At 45.8% G+C, this 20,003-nt stretch overlaps 2 protein-coding genes across 2 annotated transcripts; one reads left to right on the top strand and one right to left on the bottom strand.

Annotated features, from left to right (window-relative positions):
• The first annotated feature begins 322 nt into the window (after window positions 1–322).
• LOC123439749 (trinucleotide repeat-containing gene 18 protein-like) lies at window positions 323–1,735 on the top strand. Its single transcript, XM_045116433.1, has one exon. It carries the CDS (start codon window positions 469–471, stop codon window positions 1,366–1,368), a length of 900 nt encoding a protein of 299 aa, XP_044972368.1. The 5' UTR covers window positions 323–468; the 3' UTR covers window positions 1,369–1,735.
• A 3,000-nt stretch (window positions 1,736–4,735) lies between these two features.
• On the bottom strand, window positions 4,736–7,266 carry LOC123443383 (replication protein A 14 kDa subunit-like). The gene is made up of 3 exons (XM_045119732.1): window positions 7,144–7,266; window positions 6,071–6,331; window positions 4,736–5,198 (listed from the first exon to the last, which is right to left on the bottom strand). Exons 2-3 carry the CDS (start codon window positions 6,327–6,329, stop codon window positions 5,134–5,136), a joined length of 324 nt encoding a protein of 107 aa, XP_044975667.1. The 5' UTR covers window positions 6,330–6,331; window positions 7,144–7,266; the 3' UTR covers window positions 4,736–5,133.
• Between the last annotated feature and the right edge of the window lie 12,737 nt (window positions 7,267–20,003).

The raw sequence follows: 20,003 nt of genomic DNA on the forward strand, positions 1-20,003 counted from the left end.
CCGGCGTGGAGACCCGCCCCAGCGAAGGAAGGGGAACCACCATCAGCTCACCACCGGCGACCCCCCTGGCTCAGAACGCCACAGCCATCAACAAAGTGCAACCTACCTAAGTTACTTTCACTATGGCCAGCCTAACGGTGTTGCAAACCTTCAAGACTAACATGAACCGTGTTACAGGGCTCATCCGTATCTCACGATGAATCCAACGGCTAGGGACCCAGTCGATCATTTCAAAACATCATTCGACCGACTTGTCGCAAAACTAATGACAGAAAAACAGGTGGTTATACTTGACCATAGCCCCATGAAGCCACGTACCACGACACGCAACCCCGCCGGCCGTTACATATACCGCCCGCTGCCCCTCCACGATCCCTCCTCCCTCGTCAGTCTCGTCTCGCCGGCTCGTCCCCTCACCTTCGCCACAAAACCTCAGACGGCGCACTGCCGCTGCCGGCGTTGATCGAAATGCAGGGCCACGCCGACGGCGAGAGCGGCCTCGCCACCGCGCCTTCCAGCCCCACACGCTACCTCTGCTCCGAGCGAGACGGTGAGTGTGACGAAGACGGCGGAGGCATCCATTACTTCTTCAGCGCCCCGGCCAGCCCCGTGCACTACATCCTCCGTTCGCCGCCAGCGTCCTCCGCCTCGGTCCACTACGCTCCCTCCACGGATGTAGACTTCTGCACGGTCCCCGGCGACTTCGAGTTCGCCGCGCGCCACCGGGGCGTCGATGGCGCCGGCGCTGGCGTCACCATGAGCTCCGCCGAGGAGCTCTTCCTCTCAGGCCGCATCCGCGTAGGTTGCCTCTCACCTATCCGCCAAGAGATGGATTGCAGGGAGCAGCAGGGGGAGGACGGCGAGGACGAGGGCGGCGTCGAAGGCCGGTCGCCGCGGCCTCGCCGGACCAGGTCGGCTTCGCCGCCCCGGAGCCCGCGGCTCGCCAAGACTGCAGAGCCTGCCGACTCCTTGGCATCAGCGTCATCATCCTCCTCCTCCTCCTCCTCTTCCTCTGCCAAGACCATGCGGCGGAGGATATCGCTGCGGGACCTCCTCGGCCGCACCTGCAGCGATCCCTCGATGAGGCCGCCGGCTCCTATTACCACCGCCGCCGAGAGGTCAGGATCCTGGCTGCCATCTATCTGGCCGGCGCGGGCCAAGAAAGCTCTGCCCTGCCCGGCGCCGCAGCCTGCTCGCCGGTCAGTTTCGTCGGTCAGGGCAGCACCGGGCGGCGCGGGGCGCGATGAGGCGCCGCGGCGGCGCACAACGTCTCTGCCGTACCGGCAAGGCCTGGTTCTTGGATGCCTCGGCCTAGGAGCCCGGAGCTACGGGCTCGCGAAGTCTATGCACCCCCTCTCCACGCGGTGATCTCGGCACGTCTGGCAAGACATAGTTTCAGGGCTTGTGTCAAAATATTTGATGCGCTTATTATACAATCGCAAATATGATCTTGTTCTGCCGGCTCAATCTTTGTTATGTGTGAGTCCTATTGTTTTAGTTATTTGATTTGAAGGATAAATTGTTACCCATATAAATTCCTTACTGCATATTGTAAGGAATAAACATCTTTGTGCTGAATTTGGTCCTCCATTATTTGTTGTGTTTCGTGTTACATATTTATTTTTCTTACCCCCCTCTGACCAAATGTAATGTGCACAATTAGACCCTGTTTGGATTGACACGTTTCTTTTGGATACACATGTAAAAAATACACACCGTGGATTGTCGGTTTTGTTTTCGGGTGAAAATTTCTTGTGATCAGTATAATACATATGTAAATTTGACACCTTCGTGTTGCGATACACCGCATCCAAGCACGGTTTTACTGGATTAATATTTCAATCTCATGTAGGTGTTTTTTAATACTACAAGTCTAATCAGGGGTGGAGCTGCATCTACATTTACCCTGTTGCACCTTTGCTAATTTAACCTGATGCATCCATGCACACGTTTGATCCAAGTGCTAAAGTACCAGTGCAAAACAACTTGACCCTGTTGCCCGTGCAACAGGTAGCTGCATGCAGATCCGTCCCTGAGTCTAATGCCAATATATTATTCACATACTCCCTCCGTTCCTAAATATGAGACCTTTTAGAGATTTTACTATATACTACATACGGATGTATGTAGTCATATTTTAGAGTGTAGATTCACTCATTTCACTCTGTATGTAGTCTATAATTAAAACTCTAAAAAGTCTTATATTTCGGAACGGAGGGAGTAGATCATATACTAACAAAGTAAATCTCGATCAAAACCTTGTGTTTAACAAACTAAGATGCACCTTACATTTTTATTAGAAGAAGGAAGTTAATGAGGTCAACAACAAAAATAGAAGATGGGAGTTACGTACCTAGAGTGCACCTTACATTTGAATACCACTATCGAGATAAGCGATGAGCGGCGTAATTCAAAATTCTAATGCGTCTTCCTTCGAGAAACAAATGGTGACGCTATCTCTTCTCTCTGTAGCCTGATGGGGACTGTGCTTGTTCTCAAAGTTTTCAGTGGCATCGTAGCCTTTGGCCCCTTTGTCTTGTGGACGATTTAAAAGGTCTTCTTTTTTTCTTTTTCTTTTTAAAGGTTATCGGGGGAGGGCAAGGGCCTCCATGTGAATTGTATCTCAAATTTGCCTATAAGGCTTTGCAGCCTCATAAGGTAGGTTCAAGTGAACGAGAAGTACAGAGAACACAAGAAAGAAGAGATAAACAAAAAATGCACTCCAACAACACACCTAAGAGGGAGAACAAGGAAGGAAAACACAACAAAGAGCGTCGTACGAGAAGACAAGCAACATTGGCCAGTCGGACCACACCACGATATTGCACCGTCGATGCAATCCAAGGGCACCTCACAAACCAAGACTGCATAACGCCGCGGCCCAGGACCTTTATCGCGAGGCACAGTCGAAGGCCACGCAAGGCCGAGACGACGTCCGGCACCTGTGTGCCATCGGCATAATCGTAGGCATTGCCTAGCGAACCAAGCTATAGCACTGCATCATCGAAGCAATCCAACGGCACCTCACAAACCAAGAATGCACGACGCCGCGACACCACCTGTGTCAGGGTGCATTCGAACGGTAATGCGAGGGTGAGACGACGCCACGACACCAGTGAGCCAACAGCGTAGCCGTAGGGACTGCCAAGCAGAGACGCACCAGGAGCACCCAAGCACGACACACACCAGAGTCGATCCAAGACCGACCGCACCATCACCACCGGCGCCACACAAGTTGCGACGCCAGAACCTTCACACTGCCAGTCGGGCATCTGCGGACTGCAGCGCCGTGAGCGTCTAGCCCATGAAGAGCTCAAACCGGATCCCAAGGCCTTCAAGACGACGCCCCAAATGGGGAAGCGACGATGCCGACGTCGATGCCCAGCCCGACCGGGCTTTAGGTTTTAACCCGAAGACCTGGGACCGGGGGTGTGCAAGGGATGGACTCCTCGACGGTGCCTCCAAGGAAGTAAAAGGATGTCCACGAACGCCGACGCCGCTGGCCAGCAAGCTTTCGTCCGAAACATCGCCCAACACCACACCCCCACGTGTCGCACCTCTGCTAGCCCGCACACCTCCTGAGAAGCCGTTGCGCCGACAGCACGCGAGAGCCACTGCCAACCATTGTCGCACCACCACCAACCCAATCGCTGGCAGCCGCAGACGAGCCGGACCCGACCAAAGCAACCAGATCTAGCACCACCCCCATGCAGCACCGCAATGCGGAAAAAGGGCCCGAAGACATGGGAAGGGGGGCACCACCCCACCCCCACTCGTCGGGCAGGAGTCGTCGGGGCGCAGCCCCAGATCCTGTCGACGACGCCACCACGGCCGCCACCCCGCAGAGACGTAGCCTCGGGGCCCCACAAGCCGGAGCCGCAACGTCGTGCAAGGAGGGCAGACTCCTCCGCGCGCCAGCTCCTGCAAGACGCCAGATCTGCGCCGTATGAAGCCCCGCGCATGCCCAAGATGGCCAGAGCACGGGACTCCCACCACCCCGCCGCGAGCACCGCCGCCCTCCCCGCCGCCACAGGGCACGGGTAAATAATAAGAAGAAAGAAATCTTAAGAGGTTTTCTTCTAAATCCCTATTGTCACTTTCATAAGTAGTTTTGCAAAGAGGCATTTTTTTCTTTATGTCTGTTTGATTTTGTTATGTTCCTAGTGCAATCAAGATCCACTGTGTCTATGGTTCTAGTACACTTTTTATTTGGGGTAGGAGAGTGGCATCACTTTTCAGTTTTACATCACGAGTGGTTACCTTTGTGTCAAGTTGGTGTCGGCATGGGCTTCTTGATCAATTTTTCTCTAACAAGGAATGATTTACATCTAGTCTAGTTAGTCAGTCGCAAGTTGATTTTCTTGGCTTCAGGAGTGAGCCTGTCTGCTGAAGGAGACATGCTGTTTGGTGGAACGGTGAGAAGTACTCAAGAACGCTACGAATTGCAAGGAAAGGATTGATAATTAGTTGATTAGATCATAAAATTGGTCTTGTGCTACACAGAACTTGGAGGAAATTTCAACTGATAATACAACGCCAACCAAAAAGCTCGCTTGAATTCACAGGCATATGCTGTGTGCGTGTTAGCACAATCACTTGGGTGGAAGTCATAAACAGAGATCTAAACCATAAAACTTTCAAATAGAAGGCTCTCTGCTTCACAGAGCACAAATCTGGTGGTTTCAGACATTCAGTACAGTAGTTCACAAAGGGTCAACGCGTTCAACAGTACCTGTTTGATCAAGGGACATATTTTCCACCAAAGCAATCAGCTTACAGGTAGTCTGGACTACTTTGAAGGATTCATCAGAAATCATCAAGGTGCATACAGGATCATCACACACAAGTGTAACCTTCTAGGATCCAAATCCATGTGATAGTAACATAAAGCTTGGTTTACTTTGCTTAGAAGCAGCAAAAGCAATAAGCTCTCCAACTGCAAGGGGCAAACACACACTTGCCCTCATACAGCTACATAGATTAGGTTAACATGTCCTGATAAGTGCACAAAGTTGACCCTAAGTAACAGGTTACTGATGTGATTGAAGTAACATTTGAACAGATCTTAAAGCAGTAAACACATCATCCCAAGCATGTTTGATTTCCCAAACGTCTTCTATGTGATGCCAAATTCTACAGGAACATGTACTTGTACTTGTCGTTTGCAAGCTTGCATAGCCCGTTGAATGCCACACCATCTGCAAGATAGAGATGATACGGAGATCAATTATGTTCTGAAGGGGGGTAGATAGTGTTGGATCACAAACAAAGATGCTGACTCACTAAAAAGAAGGGCTAAGTAGAATTATTTCTGTTTGTGTCGAAGTGCAGAATAAAAATAACTACTCCAATTAATTCAGATAGGAGAGAGCATAAAGGGCTGAAATGAGCTTGTTATTGAAGATTTATTGACAAGTTGTCTAAGAAATGCTGCACTGGTGAGCTAAATAAGTACATAATCCTACTTATCCAGAATGATTGCTTGTAAGCTACAATAAATTCTGCTCCCATGATAAACAAGGTTTGCTGTCACCCTGACATCAATCCAAATATGATGGTCAGTCATAATAATAAATTAGGAACCATTTCACGGATGAGGCTAAGTCCTAATCTGTCCAATAACTGGAGTCAGCTTTTGCTTTACAATTTTGGTTGTTCCAGAGAATTAAAGGGAAAGAGCTTCTAAATTTAGAATTCAGACAAACACAAGCAGTAGCATGGGTTTCTCTAATGCTCTCAAACAAAACTAGACCTGAATAAGAAATGTATTAATATATGTTGACGTAAATGAAGAATAACAAAGCCAAACAATAAGTAGCAAAACGGTTCAGGAACAAAGCACGTTCATAGAGTGCTGAAAACATACATTTCATATTCGTTCACCTTCTCCTCACTGATCTAATGTGCTAACGGAGCATCAATATAGGTACAGCTCCTCTTATGTATATGGAATTATGTAAAAGGAACAAGGTCAAACCCCATTGCAGCAAGAAGAATTAACCAACAGTCACATTAATTGTAATGAAGTGCAAAGAAAGACACTATAATCGAAAGGCGCATCAAATCTCACCAAAGTTTTCACCAAAATCAGTGCAAGATTCAGCACGGATTGACAGGCTGCTATCAGCGATCCCAATAACCTCGATGTAGTGTGGTGGCTCAGGGGCACCAGGAGCACCTCTGATAGTCAACTGATGCCCATCAGTGGACAGCCCAAGAAGAACTCCACCTTCATTGTGTTGGACTTGAACCACTGTGCGCACTCGTCGCCCAAGAAACATCTTCAGAATCTCTCCATTGACAAATGGTGAAGGAGCTGAAGTATCCATCTCTGCATGGTGTGGCATCAAAATTACCAACTCAATTCAGCATTATCAATTTATCATCAGATAGCATGGAGAACAAGTAAATTGACACATCTCGTAGTCATTCTATCATGCCAAGCAACCACACGGAAGAAGATCGCATATAGTGCCCTAGCAGAGTAGCTAAAGTTGTGGTACTGATAAGATATAACCATGCTACAAAGTGTCAACCACATAAAACTTTTACGGACGAGCGAGATACAACAATAGATGGTGATTAACCAAACAGTTTGGCGGCTATATCATAAATCATAGCAGAACCACTACGGCAGCTACTATAGTTCACAGCAGCAACAGCATCCACAGCCTACGCTATCATAATCTGCCCATATATAGCTGACAAAATGACCTCTCCAAATCACATGCTTGTTCGTAGCCCTACAAATAGTGGTTTCCAACCAGGGCCATATGGACATCAGATCCCTACGCTACCGTGCATCGATCTCGCGCTCTCTGTAGAACAATAACGCAATCATATCAATGAATTGATGGATGTATTAACAAGTTCATGCCAGAAACAAATCCGGTAAAGGAGCGAGAGCTACGATAAAACAAATGAATCACCGCCACCGAAGGAGAACACCCACAAAATTGTGTTTCCGGATTCGATTGGTCACAGCAAGCGAGGACCGGGACAAACTAGATGCGACTGCGCTAGGGACTAGGGCTTCCATGCCACGGCAGAAAGAATCGATCCGGGGACGCACCGAACACTGATCCCGTAGACCCGTGGGGAACGTGAGGAACGAGGAGGAGAGGGGAGTTCGAGGTGGCGTACCAGCCTTGGTGAGAGCAGTCGGCGAGTTCGGCGGCGCTGAAGGGTCCGGCGCTTCGGCTTGGCGGCGGCTTCGGAATTGGGGGTTTGGGGAGAGGGAGGGGCGAGGCAGGCGGGCTCAAGACGAGTAATTTGACAGCGGCAGCCGCGGGCGTGAAATGTAATGGGCTGGTTGGATGGCGCCCACACCAGCCCTGCCAAAGCTGAGCGCGCCAATTTTTGGCGCGAGATTTCGCCGCCGCGGGCTCGGCACGCTATGGACGTGAACCCTTTTATTTTTTGGGCAGTGCGGCACGCAGCAGCCCTCAGATCACGGTCCTGACCGTCAGATTTGATCGCGCGAGCCTCCACCGCCCGTCATCCTCGCACGCACCGCAGTCCCAGCACGCGCCTCGCCCGCGACGACCGCCTCGCCTGCGCCGACGCCCCAGCACGCGCCGACCGCCTCGCCTCGCCTCCTCACCACTGGTCGCCCTCATCGTCGGTCGCCGCCTCGGCCACCCGTCGAAAGCACCATGGATGCAGCCCGTCGGTCTTCACCTCGTCGCATCTCACCCCCTGTGTTGCAAACGCTGGATAAAAAGTTTCAACCGTGTGTAGAAAAAGCTTCAACCGTTAAGAAAAACAGCTTCAACCAAAAACTTCAACGAGGGAAAGTTGCAAACGTTGACAGAAAAAGCTTCAACCGTGTATAAAAAAGTTTCAAACGCCGCTCCGACTGCACCATCTCGCGTGGTCACTCCTCAAAAAGTTTCAACCGTGCATAGAAAAGCTTCAACCGTTAAAAAAAGCTTCAACCAAATACTTCATGAGGAAAAAAGTTGCAAACGTTGACAGAAAAAGCTTCAACAGTATATTAAAAAAGTTTCAACCGTCGCCCCGCTGCACCATCTCGTGTGGTTCACCTTCGGTCACCGCCGTCAGGCGCAGCGGCTGCAGGTGGAGCAGCCGCAGTGCTCGCTGACAACGCCTGAGGTTGCAGGGGGGAAATGAGAGAGGAGAGGAGTAGAAGGAGGAGGAGGAGGAATGAGATGGAGGAAGGGGAGAGGAAAGGAGGAGGCGGTGGGCACGCGAGATCCCCGCCGTCAGGCGCAGCGGCTGCCGGTGGAGAAGCCGTAGCGCTCGCCGGCAACACCTGAGGTTGCAGGGGGAAGGGGGAAGAAGAGGGAAGAAAAAGGAGGAGGAGGAGGAAGGAGATGGCGGAAGGGGGAGAGGAAAAGAGGAGGCGGTGGGTACGCGCGATCTGGTCGATCCAACGCCAGCCACGCGACCGGCCGAACGTTTCGGCCGGCGCGCTGGCGGAAAACGTTTACCTTTATTTTTTGGGCGCTGCTACGGATCAGGCGGAAATCATCCGCCTTCATAGCAGTTCAATCTTTCCGTTATAACCGTTGAAATGACAGTTTGCTAGCAGGAGCAGTAGCACCGGGATGGGTGTTCAACAGAAACATGAGTACGGGGATGGGTGTTCTACAGGAACAACAAGACAGAGATGGGTGCTCGACAGCAACAACAGCACGGGCAGCATGAGATGCTCGATTGTAGCCGCCAACTCCGGCGAGGCCGCGCTCCATCGCAACGCCGATGGTCCGTCGCAACTCCGGCCATGCTTCATTGCAGTTGCGACCATGTCTCATTGCAGACACGACACCGACACGAGGTGCTTCAACGCAGCGCCTATGACACGTCGCAGCTCCGGCCATGCTTCATTGCAACCGCGACACCGGCACACGGTTATCCATTGCAGCGCCAGCGACCCGTCGCAGCTCCGGCATGCACCTTCGCTGCTCTGTAGCTCCGGCTAGCACGCCCCCGGAACGGTGCTCCATTACAGCTCCCTACCAGCGGCGAGATTCTGATCGAAGCATCGCGAGTTGAAGTGTAGCTTCGCGGGCGACAAGATCCAACTTGTAGCAGCACCGCGCCTTGAGTTGCAACTCTGGCAACGCACGAGAGGTGAGCTGAGATGGGTGTGTGTGGAGATGGAGGAAGGAATGAAGTGGATCTCGAGAAGAGAAAGGAAAATGAGTGGCTCGTGTTAAACCTGGAGATATGATAGATGGGGTGGTGCCTGGTCCCACCAGTACGTGGCACGCGCGTGGGGCGGATGATTTCCGGCAGAAATCATCCGGTTCTTATTAAGTGATTTCCTTTATTTTTACAGTTTTACTAAAAAACAATTGTTTGTTTTCATTGTGGCTTGAGGTCGAATTTTCAGCCGTTTGATTTTCTTTTGAGATCCACGATGGTTTGATGGGACTTTTCAAGGCCGCTTTGTCTTAGTGGGTCCTAGTGGATCCGTTTACTTTATTTTCTTGTTCGCTTTTTTTTCTCGGGTCGTGTGGACGTTGTGGTCTCTTCTGCTCATTCATGGTGATAACGGCGAGCGTAAGTCTTCAGATGTTATATTTTCTCTGGTACATCTTCTACATTTTTTCTCTTCATTTGTTGACCCTCTCCTCCATCATACCCTTCCCTACCACTAGGGGTGCAAGGTGTCCCGCCAAGACCCGCCAATCTGCTAAGCTAACACAAATTATACTAGCATACTAGAATCCAGGTATAACTAAAATTTTCCATTTTGTATATTAAGCGGGGCGGTTTTGGGTGCTCCTCTAAATCCCTACCTATCACGGCGTCGTTTCTCTCTCTCCATCCCCTTCCATGGTGCCTCTCCCTTCCTTTCCATGGGACCTCCCTCTCCCTCCTTTCTTCATATGGCGTCTCATTACTCTCTATCGTAGTGTATGTGAGTTTGTCCCTTTCTTTTCTTGAACCCTATAAGAGAGCGGGTCTCAAATCCTAATTCTCTTTATTTCTTTTGTAGGTTAATTCACGTTTAGTTTTGCAAATTCTGCAACGATCAAGTCCTAGTCCCTTTTCACCCTTCCAGGTTGATTGGAGTTCAGTCTTGCAAGTCTGTTGCCGCGGTTAATTAAAAATAAGGAAACACCAATGCTTTTGTAGTGTGACGACATTTTGTGATGATTTTGTTGTGTCTAAATGGAACTAAAATGCTACCATGTGCTCAATCTCTTCTAATGTGAAAATCATGCTATCTTGTATAGGTGGTATAGTACATTTAGTAGTTTAGGTGCTTGTTTTGATTCATGGTGTCCATGAATGTTGTACTCTTGTGTTACATTCTACACACAATAAAATATGCAGGAATTTGATACAAGCAACACCCTGAATCACATAGCGTGAGGTGTTCCATCTTATTCTTGTTGGGGAACGTTCCATGGGAAACAAAAAGTTTCCTACGCTCATCAAGATCAATCTAGGAGATGCACATCTACAAGAGGAGAGATTATATCTACATACCCTTGTAGATCGCTAAGCGGAAGCGTTAAAGGATGTGGTTGATGTGGTGGTATGTCTTCGTGATGCAGTCTCGATCCGTCCCATGAACTCTAGATCGAGCGCCGAACGGACGACACCTATGCGTTCAGCACATGTACAGCTCGATGACGTCTCCACCCCCTCGATCTAGCGAGCGAGGGCGAAGTAGTAGATGAGTTCTCCGACAACACGTTGGCGTGGTGGCGGTGGTGGTGGTGTTATCTCGGCAGGGCTATGCCTAGCGCTACCGAAACCACGAACGGAGGAGAAAACGATCTAGGGAGAGAGAGGGGCACCAAGGGCTTCGTGTGTGCTCTTGGGGCGCCCCTCCCCTCTATATATAGGTGGAGGGGCGTGGGGAACATCCCCTCCTAGCCCTAGGGTGCAGCCAAGGGGGGAGGAGGTGGAATCCTAGTCCCCCTCCTTCCCTTCCATACAAAGGTGGACTTTCCACCTTTCCCAACTCCATGGGCATTGAGGGGCTTGTGCGCTTGGCCCAATAAGGCCACAATGTCTCCCCTCAGCCCATACAAACCCTTGGGACGTGGTAGAACCCTTGGTGGACTTCCTGAACCTTCTAGAAGCTTCCCGACGCAATACTGAAAAAACCCGAAGCTTTTCCGCTAGCCAAAATATGACTTCCCATATATAAATCTTTACCCCCATACCATTCCGGAGCTCCTCGTGACGTCCGAGATCTCATCCAGGACTCTGAACAACATTCAGTTACCATCACACATAACTCACTAAACCAAATCGTCACCGAACCTTAAGTGTGCAGACCCTGCGGGCTCGAGAACTATGCACACATGACCGAGACACTCTACGTCCAATAACCAACAACGGGACATGGATGTACATACTAGCTCCTACATATTATATGAAGAACTTTATCGGTTAAACCACGATGCCAAGGATTCAATCAATCCCGTATACTATTCCCTTTGTCCATCGGTATGTTACTTACCCGAGATTCGATCATGGGTATCTCTATACCTAATTCAATCTCATTACTCACAAGTCTCTTTACTCGTCCCGTAATACAAGATCGCGTGACTAATTCCTTAGTCACATTGCTTGCAAGCTTCTTGTGATGTTGTATTACCGAGTGGTCCCAGAGATACCTCTGCGTCAAACGGAGTGACAAATCCCAGTCTTGATTCACGCCAACCCAACAGACACCTTCGGAGATACCTTTAGAGCACCTTTATAGTCACCCAGTTACGTTGTGACGTTTGATACACACAATGCATTCCTCCGTTGCATGATCTCATGGTCATACAAACAGATACTTGACATGCAGAAAATAGTAGCAATAAACTGACACGATCATATGCTACGTTCATAGTTCGGGTCTTGTCCCATTATCAAATGATAACTCATGTCTATGGTCAGGAAACCTCGACCATCTTTGATCAACGAGCTAGTCCTTAGAGGCTCACTAGGGACAGTGTGTTGTCTATGTATCCACACATGTATTTAAGTTTTCAATCAATACAATTCTAGCATGGATAATAAACGATTATCATGAACAATGAAACATAATAATAACTAATTTATTATTGTCTCTAGGACATATTTCCAACAATTCTATTATCTTTATATCTGTCCATGTTTTTTGTCACTCAAGTCCCTATTTATCAGTGGTTAAGCTTGTACAACAAGTATGCATGTGAGGTTTTGTTGCTTCCCTCAATCATTTTTCTTCTTCAAAAGCCAAAAAGTTTATTTGTAGCTTTATATAGCTTAAGTTGTAGTCTTATGTGCCCCGTATTTTTTTGTCTCTAGTGTTTTGTTAACATATACAACCCCCCTTGACCAATTGATATATGCATTATTTTGAGTGTTTTGATGCTTATGTAGAAGTGGTAGCCCGCCGATATTTTTCGAGTGAGTAGTTTCAACCAGATTACTTGAGGTGGTCAAGTTTCTCTACTTTCTTTGGGTTCATAGTCAATTGAGCTTTGTTCCACTCTCATATGATAATATTTTGTAGGATGATCGCTAGTGTTTCACAAGCGTGGAATTGCAGATGTCATTATGCACTATTATATGGTTTCACGCAACTCGCTAGAGGCATGCATGGTCATGACATGGTGGCTTTTGTTCATTTTCTTCACTTTAGTGTCCTTTGTCCATTTCCCCCAAGACTTTGTTTTGGTCTTTTATGTTGTGATCAATCATTTTCTCTTTATATCCATTCTTAGATGAATGGCTGACTTCTTACAAATCAGTTAGTAGTGTCATATTTAAGTGTCTAGCTTTTAACATAGTAGAACATATGATCATCCCTCAGCGTGCAACAAAGAATCACTCCAAAGTCCCTCTCTAGTGGAGAACAATAAGGTGAAATTGGTGTAGGTAGTAGAACCACCTCAAAGTTATTCTTTCTGATCAATCTTTTGAGCTATTCTTATAAGTGTCACATACAACCCTAGAATTCGTACTAGAATAACACCCATGATAAATATTAGTCAACCCTAATGTCACCTAGATACTCCAATGTCACCTCAAGTATCCGTGGGTACATTATGCGATATGCATCAAACAATTTCAGATCTATAATATTGAATCCAACACAAAGAACTTTAAGGAGCAGCCCAAGATTTCTATCACAAAACAAAGTATGAAAACATGCAATCAACCCATATGCATAGATCCCCAAGGTCATCAGAATCCGCGAGTTGATGCCATAACATATATCAAGTGAATCACTTGAATACCCTAATGTTACTACGGGTATCCGCATGCAAGACATACATCAAGTGTTCTCAAACCAAATATTCAATCCAACATAGCGAGATCTTAAAGGGAAAGATTCAATTCATCACAACAAGGTAGTAAGGAATAACATCATATGATCTGACTATATTAACAAAGGCCGTGATACGTCAAGATCGTGTCATCTCAAGAACACGAGAGAGAGATTGAACACATAGCTACTGGTACATACCCTCAGCCCCGAGGGTGAACTACCCCCTCCTTGTCATGGTCTCCGCCAGGATGATGAAGATGGCCATAGGATATGATTTCCCTCTCCGACACGGTACTGGAAAGGCTCGAGATGGTTTTTTTTGTTGATAGAGAGAGTTGCAGCGGCGAAGCGGGGGTTCTCTCTTTATTTATGGGGTTTCTGGTATATATAGGATTTTTCAGTGTGGGAATCACGCCAAACGGTGCCACGTGAGCCCCACAAGCCATCACAACACGACCTAGGGGCGCCCTGTTGTCTTGTGTCGCACAGGTGGCTCCCCTGTGATGTTTTTTCGCTCCAATATTGTTTATTTCCTCTAGAAAAAATTATAAAAAAGTTTCAGGCGATTCCAAGAACTTTCATTTTTTGTACAAAAACAACACCATGGTAATTTTGTTGAAAACAACGTCACTCTAGGTTAGTTCTAAATAAATCATATAAAGTGACCATATAAAAGTATCATAAACATAGACAAACATGTCGTGAATACTTCATATATTATCGATACGTTGGAGAAGTATCCTCTTGCAAGTTATATGCACCTATTACGTGTCATGATCCGCATGCCCCGAGGTGACAATAATTGGGACTCTTTTCGATGACTATTGTAGTTTGAGGAGTTCATGTATTCACTATGTGTTAATGCTGTGTTCAGGTTCTCTATTAAAAAGAGGCCTTAATATCCCTTAGTTTCCTTATGGACCTCGCTGCCACGGGAGCATAGGACAAAAGATGTCATTCAAGTTCTTACAATAAACACGTATGACTATATATGAATTTCATGCCTACATAATAATGATTAATTGGAGCTAGTTTCGTGTCGCTCTAGTGTGTATCTGATACATGATGTATGTTATCCAATACTTATCCATCACCGATATATATGCCTACTTTTTTGCATATTGATCTTTGCTAAGTTACTATTGTGTTGATATTGTTACAATCACTACAAGCTGCTACTGTTATTGTTTCTACTATTATTTTGTTGTGCTACTAAAACTTTGCTGCAGAAAGAGATTCCACGTGTGGCTGAATTGACAACTCAACTGCCAAGATCAATAAATATTCTTTAGCTCCCATTGTGTCGAATCAATAAATTAGGGTGTAATACTACCAATGAAGACTCTTGTGACCCCTATACTTGTGGGTTATCACACACACATAACCAAACACTTGCACCTAACGTGGGCAAGAGGGTTGTCAAGCCCCTTGAACTCGTTACTTGTAAGGATTAAATACTGATAGATGTATATGACAAATATAAAAGTAAATAAATTGCAGCAAGTTAAATGAGATTTTAGTAAATATATTTAAGTAGACCGAGGGCATAGTTTTCGCTAGAGGCTTCTCTATTGAACATAGCATACGGTGGGTAAACAAATTAATGTTGGTTAATTGACAGAATAATGAATAGGTATGATACGACAATGGTCATGTATATAGGCATCACATTCATAAACAGGTAGACCGACTCCTGCTTGCATCTACTACTATTACTCCACTCATCGATCACTATCCAGCATGCATCTAGAGTATTAAGAATGAAATAGAGTAATGCTTGGATCCAGATGACATGATGTAGACAAAGTAGGAAAATCAATATGTTTAGACCCCGTCATTTTATCCTTAATGGCAACAATACAAATATGTGTCATGTCCCTTTATATCACTAGGATTGAGTACCGCACGATTGGAACCATCACAACACACTAATAGGAGAAAGGCTACCAGTAGCGCTGGTTTTACCCTTACCAGTAGCGCTGGGGCCAGCGCTACTCCTAACGCGCCACAGCTAACCTGTTAGCAGTAGCGCTGGATTGAAAGCACTACTGGTATCTACGTTAGCAGTAGCGCTGGAATAAATAAAGTGCTACTGCTAAGCCAGCGCTACTGCTTATATTCCTGCTTTCAATATTTAATTCCCGTCGTATTTATTCATCCTCTATGTATTTGTGCATGCTCTAAATAATAGTTTCATCGTATCATAATAAACATGCATTATTCTCATCATATCATACACATAAAGTATCATGTCATATAACTCATCATCATCTTACGTACTCATCTAACAACTCATCATCATCTTAATCATATACCAAGTTAAAATCTCATAAAACAAGAAAACATCATAATAGTCATCATATGCATGAGTTAATATAAACCAAAATAACTTGTCTCTCATAAGACCTACTCCTTGCTCCTAGGTGTTGATAGGTCCCAAACGTATCTATAATTTCTGCTTGTTCCATGATCTTTTGGGTGACATTGTTATATGTTTTGCTACACTTTTATATCTTTTTACACATATTTGGACTAACCTACTAACTCAGTGCACCAAGTGCCAGTTTCTGTCTGCTGATGTCTTTTTTGCAAGGACTTTTACCCAAATTTATAGAGTCCCAAAAATCTCGAGAAAAATATATAAAATTCAGCATGACGGAAGCTTCACGAAGCACGAAGATGGGCCAGAGGGGAGCCAGGGGCTGCCCAGGCGGCCTCCCTGCGCGGCCTACCCCCTAGCCGCACCCACAGGTCTCCTGGGTGGGGCCCACCTCCTCTGGTGCCCTCCTTCGGCCTATATTTACCTCTCCGATCGAAAACCCTTCCATCATATCCAGAATCACGAATTTCTCCATCGTTCCACCGCTGCAGCGCTTCCGAGATCGGGACCGTCACGAGACCTCTTCCCAGCACCCTGCCAGAGGGAGGATTGACCTCCGGGAGCTTCTTCACCGCCATGGACGCTTCCCGAACGTGCCGTGAGTAGTCCTCCTTGGACCATGAATCCATGACCAATAGCTATGTGATGTCTTCTCCCCAATCGCGTACTTCAATGATTAGCCCTTGTGAGTTGCCCTACATGGTCAAGGCATCTACGTAATTTTCCTATTGTTGCTATGCTCGGTTTACTGGGATACGATGGATTATGAGATTATGTTCATATTTTTATGAGTTATATATTTGATTTTCCTTTTATATTATGTTCTTTAGCGATTCATGCATGTTCTCCGTTGCTCTTTATTGCTTTGGCCGAGTAGTAGATTGTAACTCCAAGAGGGAGCGTTATGCATGATTGTGGGTTCATGCCCCTCATGTCTAGCTTGAGTGACAGAAACATGAGACTAGGGGATGTGTTGTTGCCACCAGGGAGAAAAAAACGGTGCTTGTGACCATGGTTGCAAGGATTGTTTACCTTACACAATGTTCGTTAATGCAGTTGTCCGTTGCTTCGAGTTTACACTTTGGGTGGGGCTCGCAACTTAATACGAGCGAGATGTTCTTGATAGATATCTCAAGGTGGATGATTAGTAATTATATGCTGATGGATAAACGGTCTACTTGTCTTGGTGTACTACCCATTACTTTTGAGCCTCTAACTTTCTAGTAGCATGATTAGCATTGCACGTGCGTTTATAATTCTGTCAATTGCCCAACTATAATTTGTTTACCCAGCATTGTTGTTTATCATCTTTTGAGAGAGAGACATTATTAGTGAACATCATGTGACTCAGGTCCATATTTCCACCATTGTTTACACCTCCACCATTTAGTGTTTTCATTTACTTTTCTGTTGCAATCACTATCAATATCCCCGCTTGTGTTTTGATCCTTTGCAAACTACAAGGCCGGAGAGATTAACAACCTCTCTGTACTTGTTGGGAGCAAAGTTATTTGTTGTGTGTGTAGGTCCACGTCTTCTGCTAGCGCCAGAGTAGCAGACACCTACTTGTTGATCCTCGGAGTCCTCCTGGTTCGATAAACCTTACAGTCCCCGTGTAAGGGAAATCTGCTACTGACCACATCTTCACCTTCCACTTGGGGTAATCAACGAGGGGCGAGAAGTATATCCATCAGCTCATCATCAAGCAAATTTCTGGCGCCGTTGCCGGGGACTCCAGTCTTCAAGATAGGGGAGTTGCACACTATCTTTTACCTTTGCCTTTTAGTCTTGTTAGTTTGCTTTCTAGTTTTTGCTTTAGAGTCTTATACCAAAAACCATAAAAAATAGTTACTTTTGCTTTGTCTAGTTAGTATGTCTAAATCCTTTGCCTTTGATGTTGCACCCGAAGGAGAGATTCTCACCTTCAAACAAAGGGTTGGAGAAAGTTTGAAAGATGCTTGGCATAGAATTAAAGATTCTCAAGGTAGAGCCACCAAGAAGCAATCCACCACTATTTTGCTTAGAAATTTTTATGTTGGTATTACTTCTTGGCATAGGTTTGTTCTAGACACAACAATAGGTGGGTATTTCTTGGAAGCTCCTGTTTGGGAGGCTCTTAACGTTATGGAAAATCTTGTCGGAATCCCACCTATTGTTGACATAAAGCATGATATCACTTTAGCTCAAATTATGAGTACACTTGAGAATATAGAGCTAGAGATGCCAAGCATAGGTAAAATAAATGAAGTAGATCGTAGGATTCAAGGGAACCTAAATAGACTTGATAGCTCCATGCACAAAATTTACAAAATTTTGGAGACCCTTAAATCCCATGATATGGATCCTTCTAGGATTGATAAGATCGAGGATATTATTGAAACTTTAGGAACTACTCTATCCTCCATCAAGACTACAAAGGTAGAAACCCTCGGAAGGAAGGAACCTAAGTTCGTTCACGTACCCAAGGTTCCTCAACCCAAAACAAGTATACCCATTACTAAGGGTGTTGAAACTATTAAGACCTTGGAAGAGATACCTCTCTTAACTAGAATTAGAAATGAGATTCCAATTGATCTTACTACCTTTGCTTTAGTTCCTAGAAGTGTTGCCACTAGGCCTCTCTTTGAGAATCCTCTTAAGATTAGTTGTACTATTGAAGAGCTTTTTAATGATCTTTGTGATGGTTCAATTGATACAACTTGATCTTTTTGCATCGTGCCTAGCTCAAAGGCATAAAAGAAAGCGCTTGTTGGGAGGCAACCCAATTTGTTTTTTTACTTTCAGTTTTAGTGGTCTTGATGCCTGTTACTACTGTAGAAATATCATTGTATATTTATTTTCAAGCTTTGTGCCAAGTTTTAGCCTTCGATTGCAAGAAAGTTCAAAAGTAGTGACATGTTGTCGAGAAACAGATTTTGTCCGCTTGATGGAAAAATTTGCCAAAAATCACCAGATCATATTTTTGATCTGAATTTTTTTGAAAGTATGATCTATATAATTTTATTTCTGGCATCTGTTCTTATTTTTTTGATCTGAGTTGTAGAAGCGCCCCGAAAAAATTATTTACTACCTGCTGTTTTGTTTTTCCCACATTCTGCCACGTTTTGCGTTTTCATCATTTTGCAAATCTTAAGCTTGCTTTTTCTTTGCAAAACCCTTTTGGCAATCTTGAGAAAAAGTAGATATTCATGAAAATCTTTATTTTCAGTAGGGAGTAAATTATTTTATTATGGGCACTAACCACTCTAATCAGCTTATGATGAGTTTCGTATGAAGGGAGTTTTCAAGTATGAGAAGGAAGATGATGAAAGAAGATCCAGGAGTGTCAAGCGCTCAAGCTTGGGGATGCCCCCATGAACCCCCAAGAAATATTCGAGGAGGCTCACGCGTCTAAGCTTGGGGATGCCCCCGTGCATCCCCTTCTCTATCAACAATCATCAGTTCGTCCTTCTCCATGCTATACTTTTTATCACTTCATATGTTATGTGCTATGCTTGCAGCATCCCGCTCTTTACTTTTTAGTTTGTTTTAGTTTTGATTGTTGTTCGTAACAAGTTGGAACCTAGCCTTTTTTGTTTGTGAGAGAAACATGCTCCACTCTCATACGTCTCCAACGTATCTATAATTTTTGATGGTTTCATGCTATTATCTTGTCAAACTTTGGATGTTTTGCATGCCTTTTATATATATCTTGGGACTAACTTATTAACTTAGTGCCAAGTGCCCGTTCCTATTTTTTCCATGTTTTTGACCCCTTTTAGAGGAGATTTTGAAACGGAGTCCAAACGGAAGAAAATCCCCGAAAAGATTTTTTTCGTAACGGAAGAAGATCGGGAAGCTTGAGAGCCAAGGCAGGGGAGCCTCAGGGTCCCCACAAGCCCCCACCCCGCGGCCAGGGGGAGGGTGCGACCCACAGGTTTATGGGCCCCCTCGGCGCCCTCTGCCCTAGGGGTTGCGCCTATAAATTCCCTAAAAATCCCAAAAAATCAGGAGATCATCGAAATCACTTTTTCGCACGCCGCAAACTTCTGTCTCCGTAAGATCCCATCTGGGGCACGTTCTGGTGCCCTGCCGGAGGGGGGATTCGGATACGGAAGGCTCCTTCATCAACACCATGACCTCTCCGATGATGCGTGAGTAGTTCACCATAGACCTACGGGTCCATAGCTAGTAACTAGATGGCTTCCTCTCTCTCTTGGATCTTCAATACAAAGTTCTCCATGATCTTCATGGAGATCTATCCGATGTAATCTTCTTTTGCGGTGTGTTTGTCGAGATCCGATGAATTGTGGATTTATGATCAGATTATCTATGAATCTTATTTGAGTTTCTTCTGATCTCTCTTATGCACGATTTCATATCCTTGTAATTCTCTTCGAGTTGTGG

The sequence above is a fragment of the Hordeum vulgare genome, chromosome 3H, assembly GCF_904849725.1.
Source record: "Hordeum vulgare subsp. vulgare chromosome 3H, MorexV3_pseudomolecules_assembly, whole genome shotgun sequence".
Classification (NCBI taxonomy): Eukaryota; Viridiplantae; Streptophyta; class Magnoliopsida; order Poales; family Poaceae; genus Hordeum; species Hordeum vulgare.

Bases quoted from the DNA above. Each gene is read 5' to 3' on its own strand.
- LOC123443383 (XM_045119732.1), bottom strand. From the start codon at position 6,329: ATGGATACTTCAGCTCCTTCACCATTTGTCAATGGAGAGATTCTGAAG. The intron at 5,199-6,070 runs GTGAGATTTGAT...TCTATCTTGCAG, and splicing joins TGATTTTGGTGAAAACTTTG to ATGGTGTGGCATTCAACGGG.
- LOC123439749 (XM_045116433.1), top strand. From the start codon at position 469: ATGCAGGGCCACGCCGACGGCGAGAGCGGCCTCGCCACCGCGCCTTCC.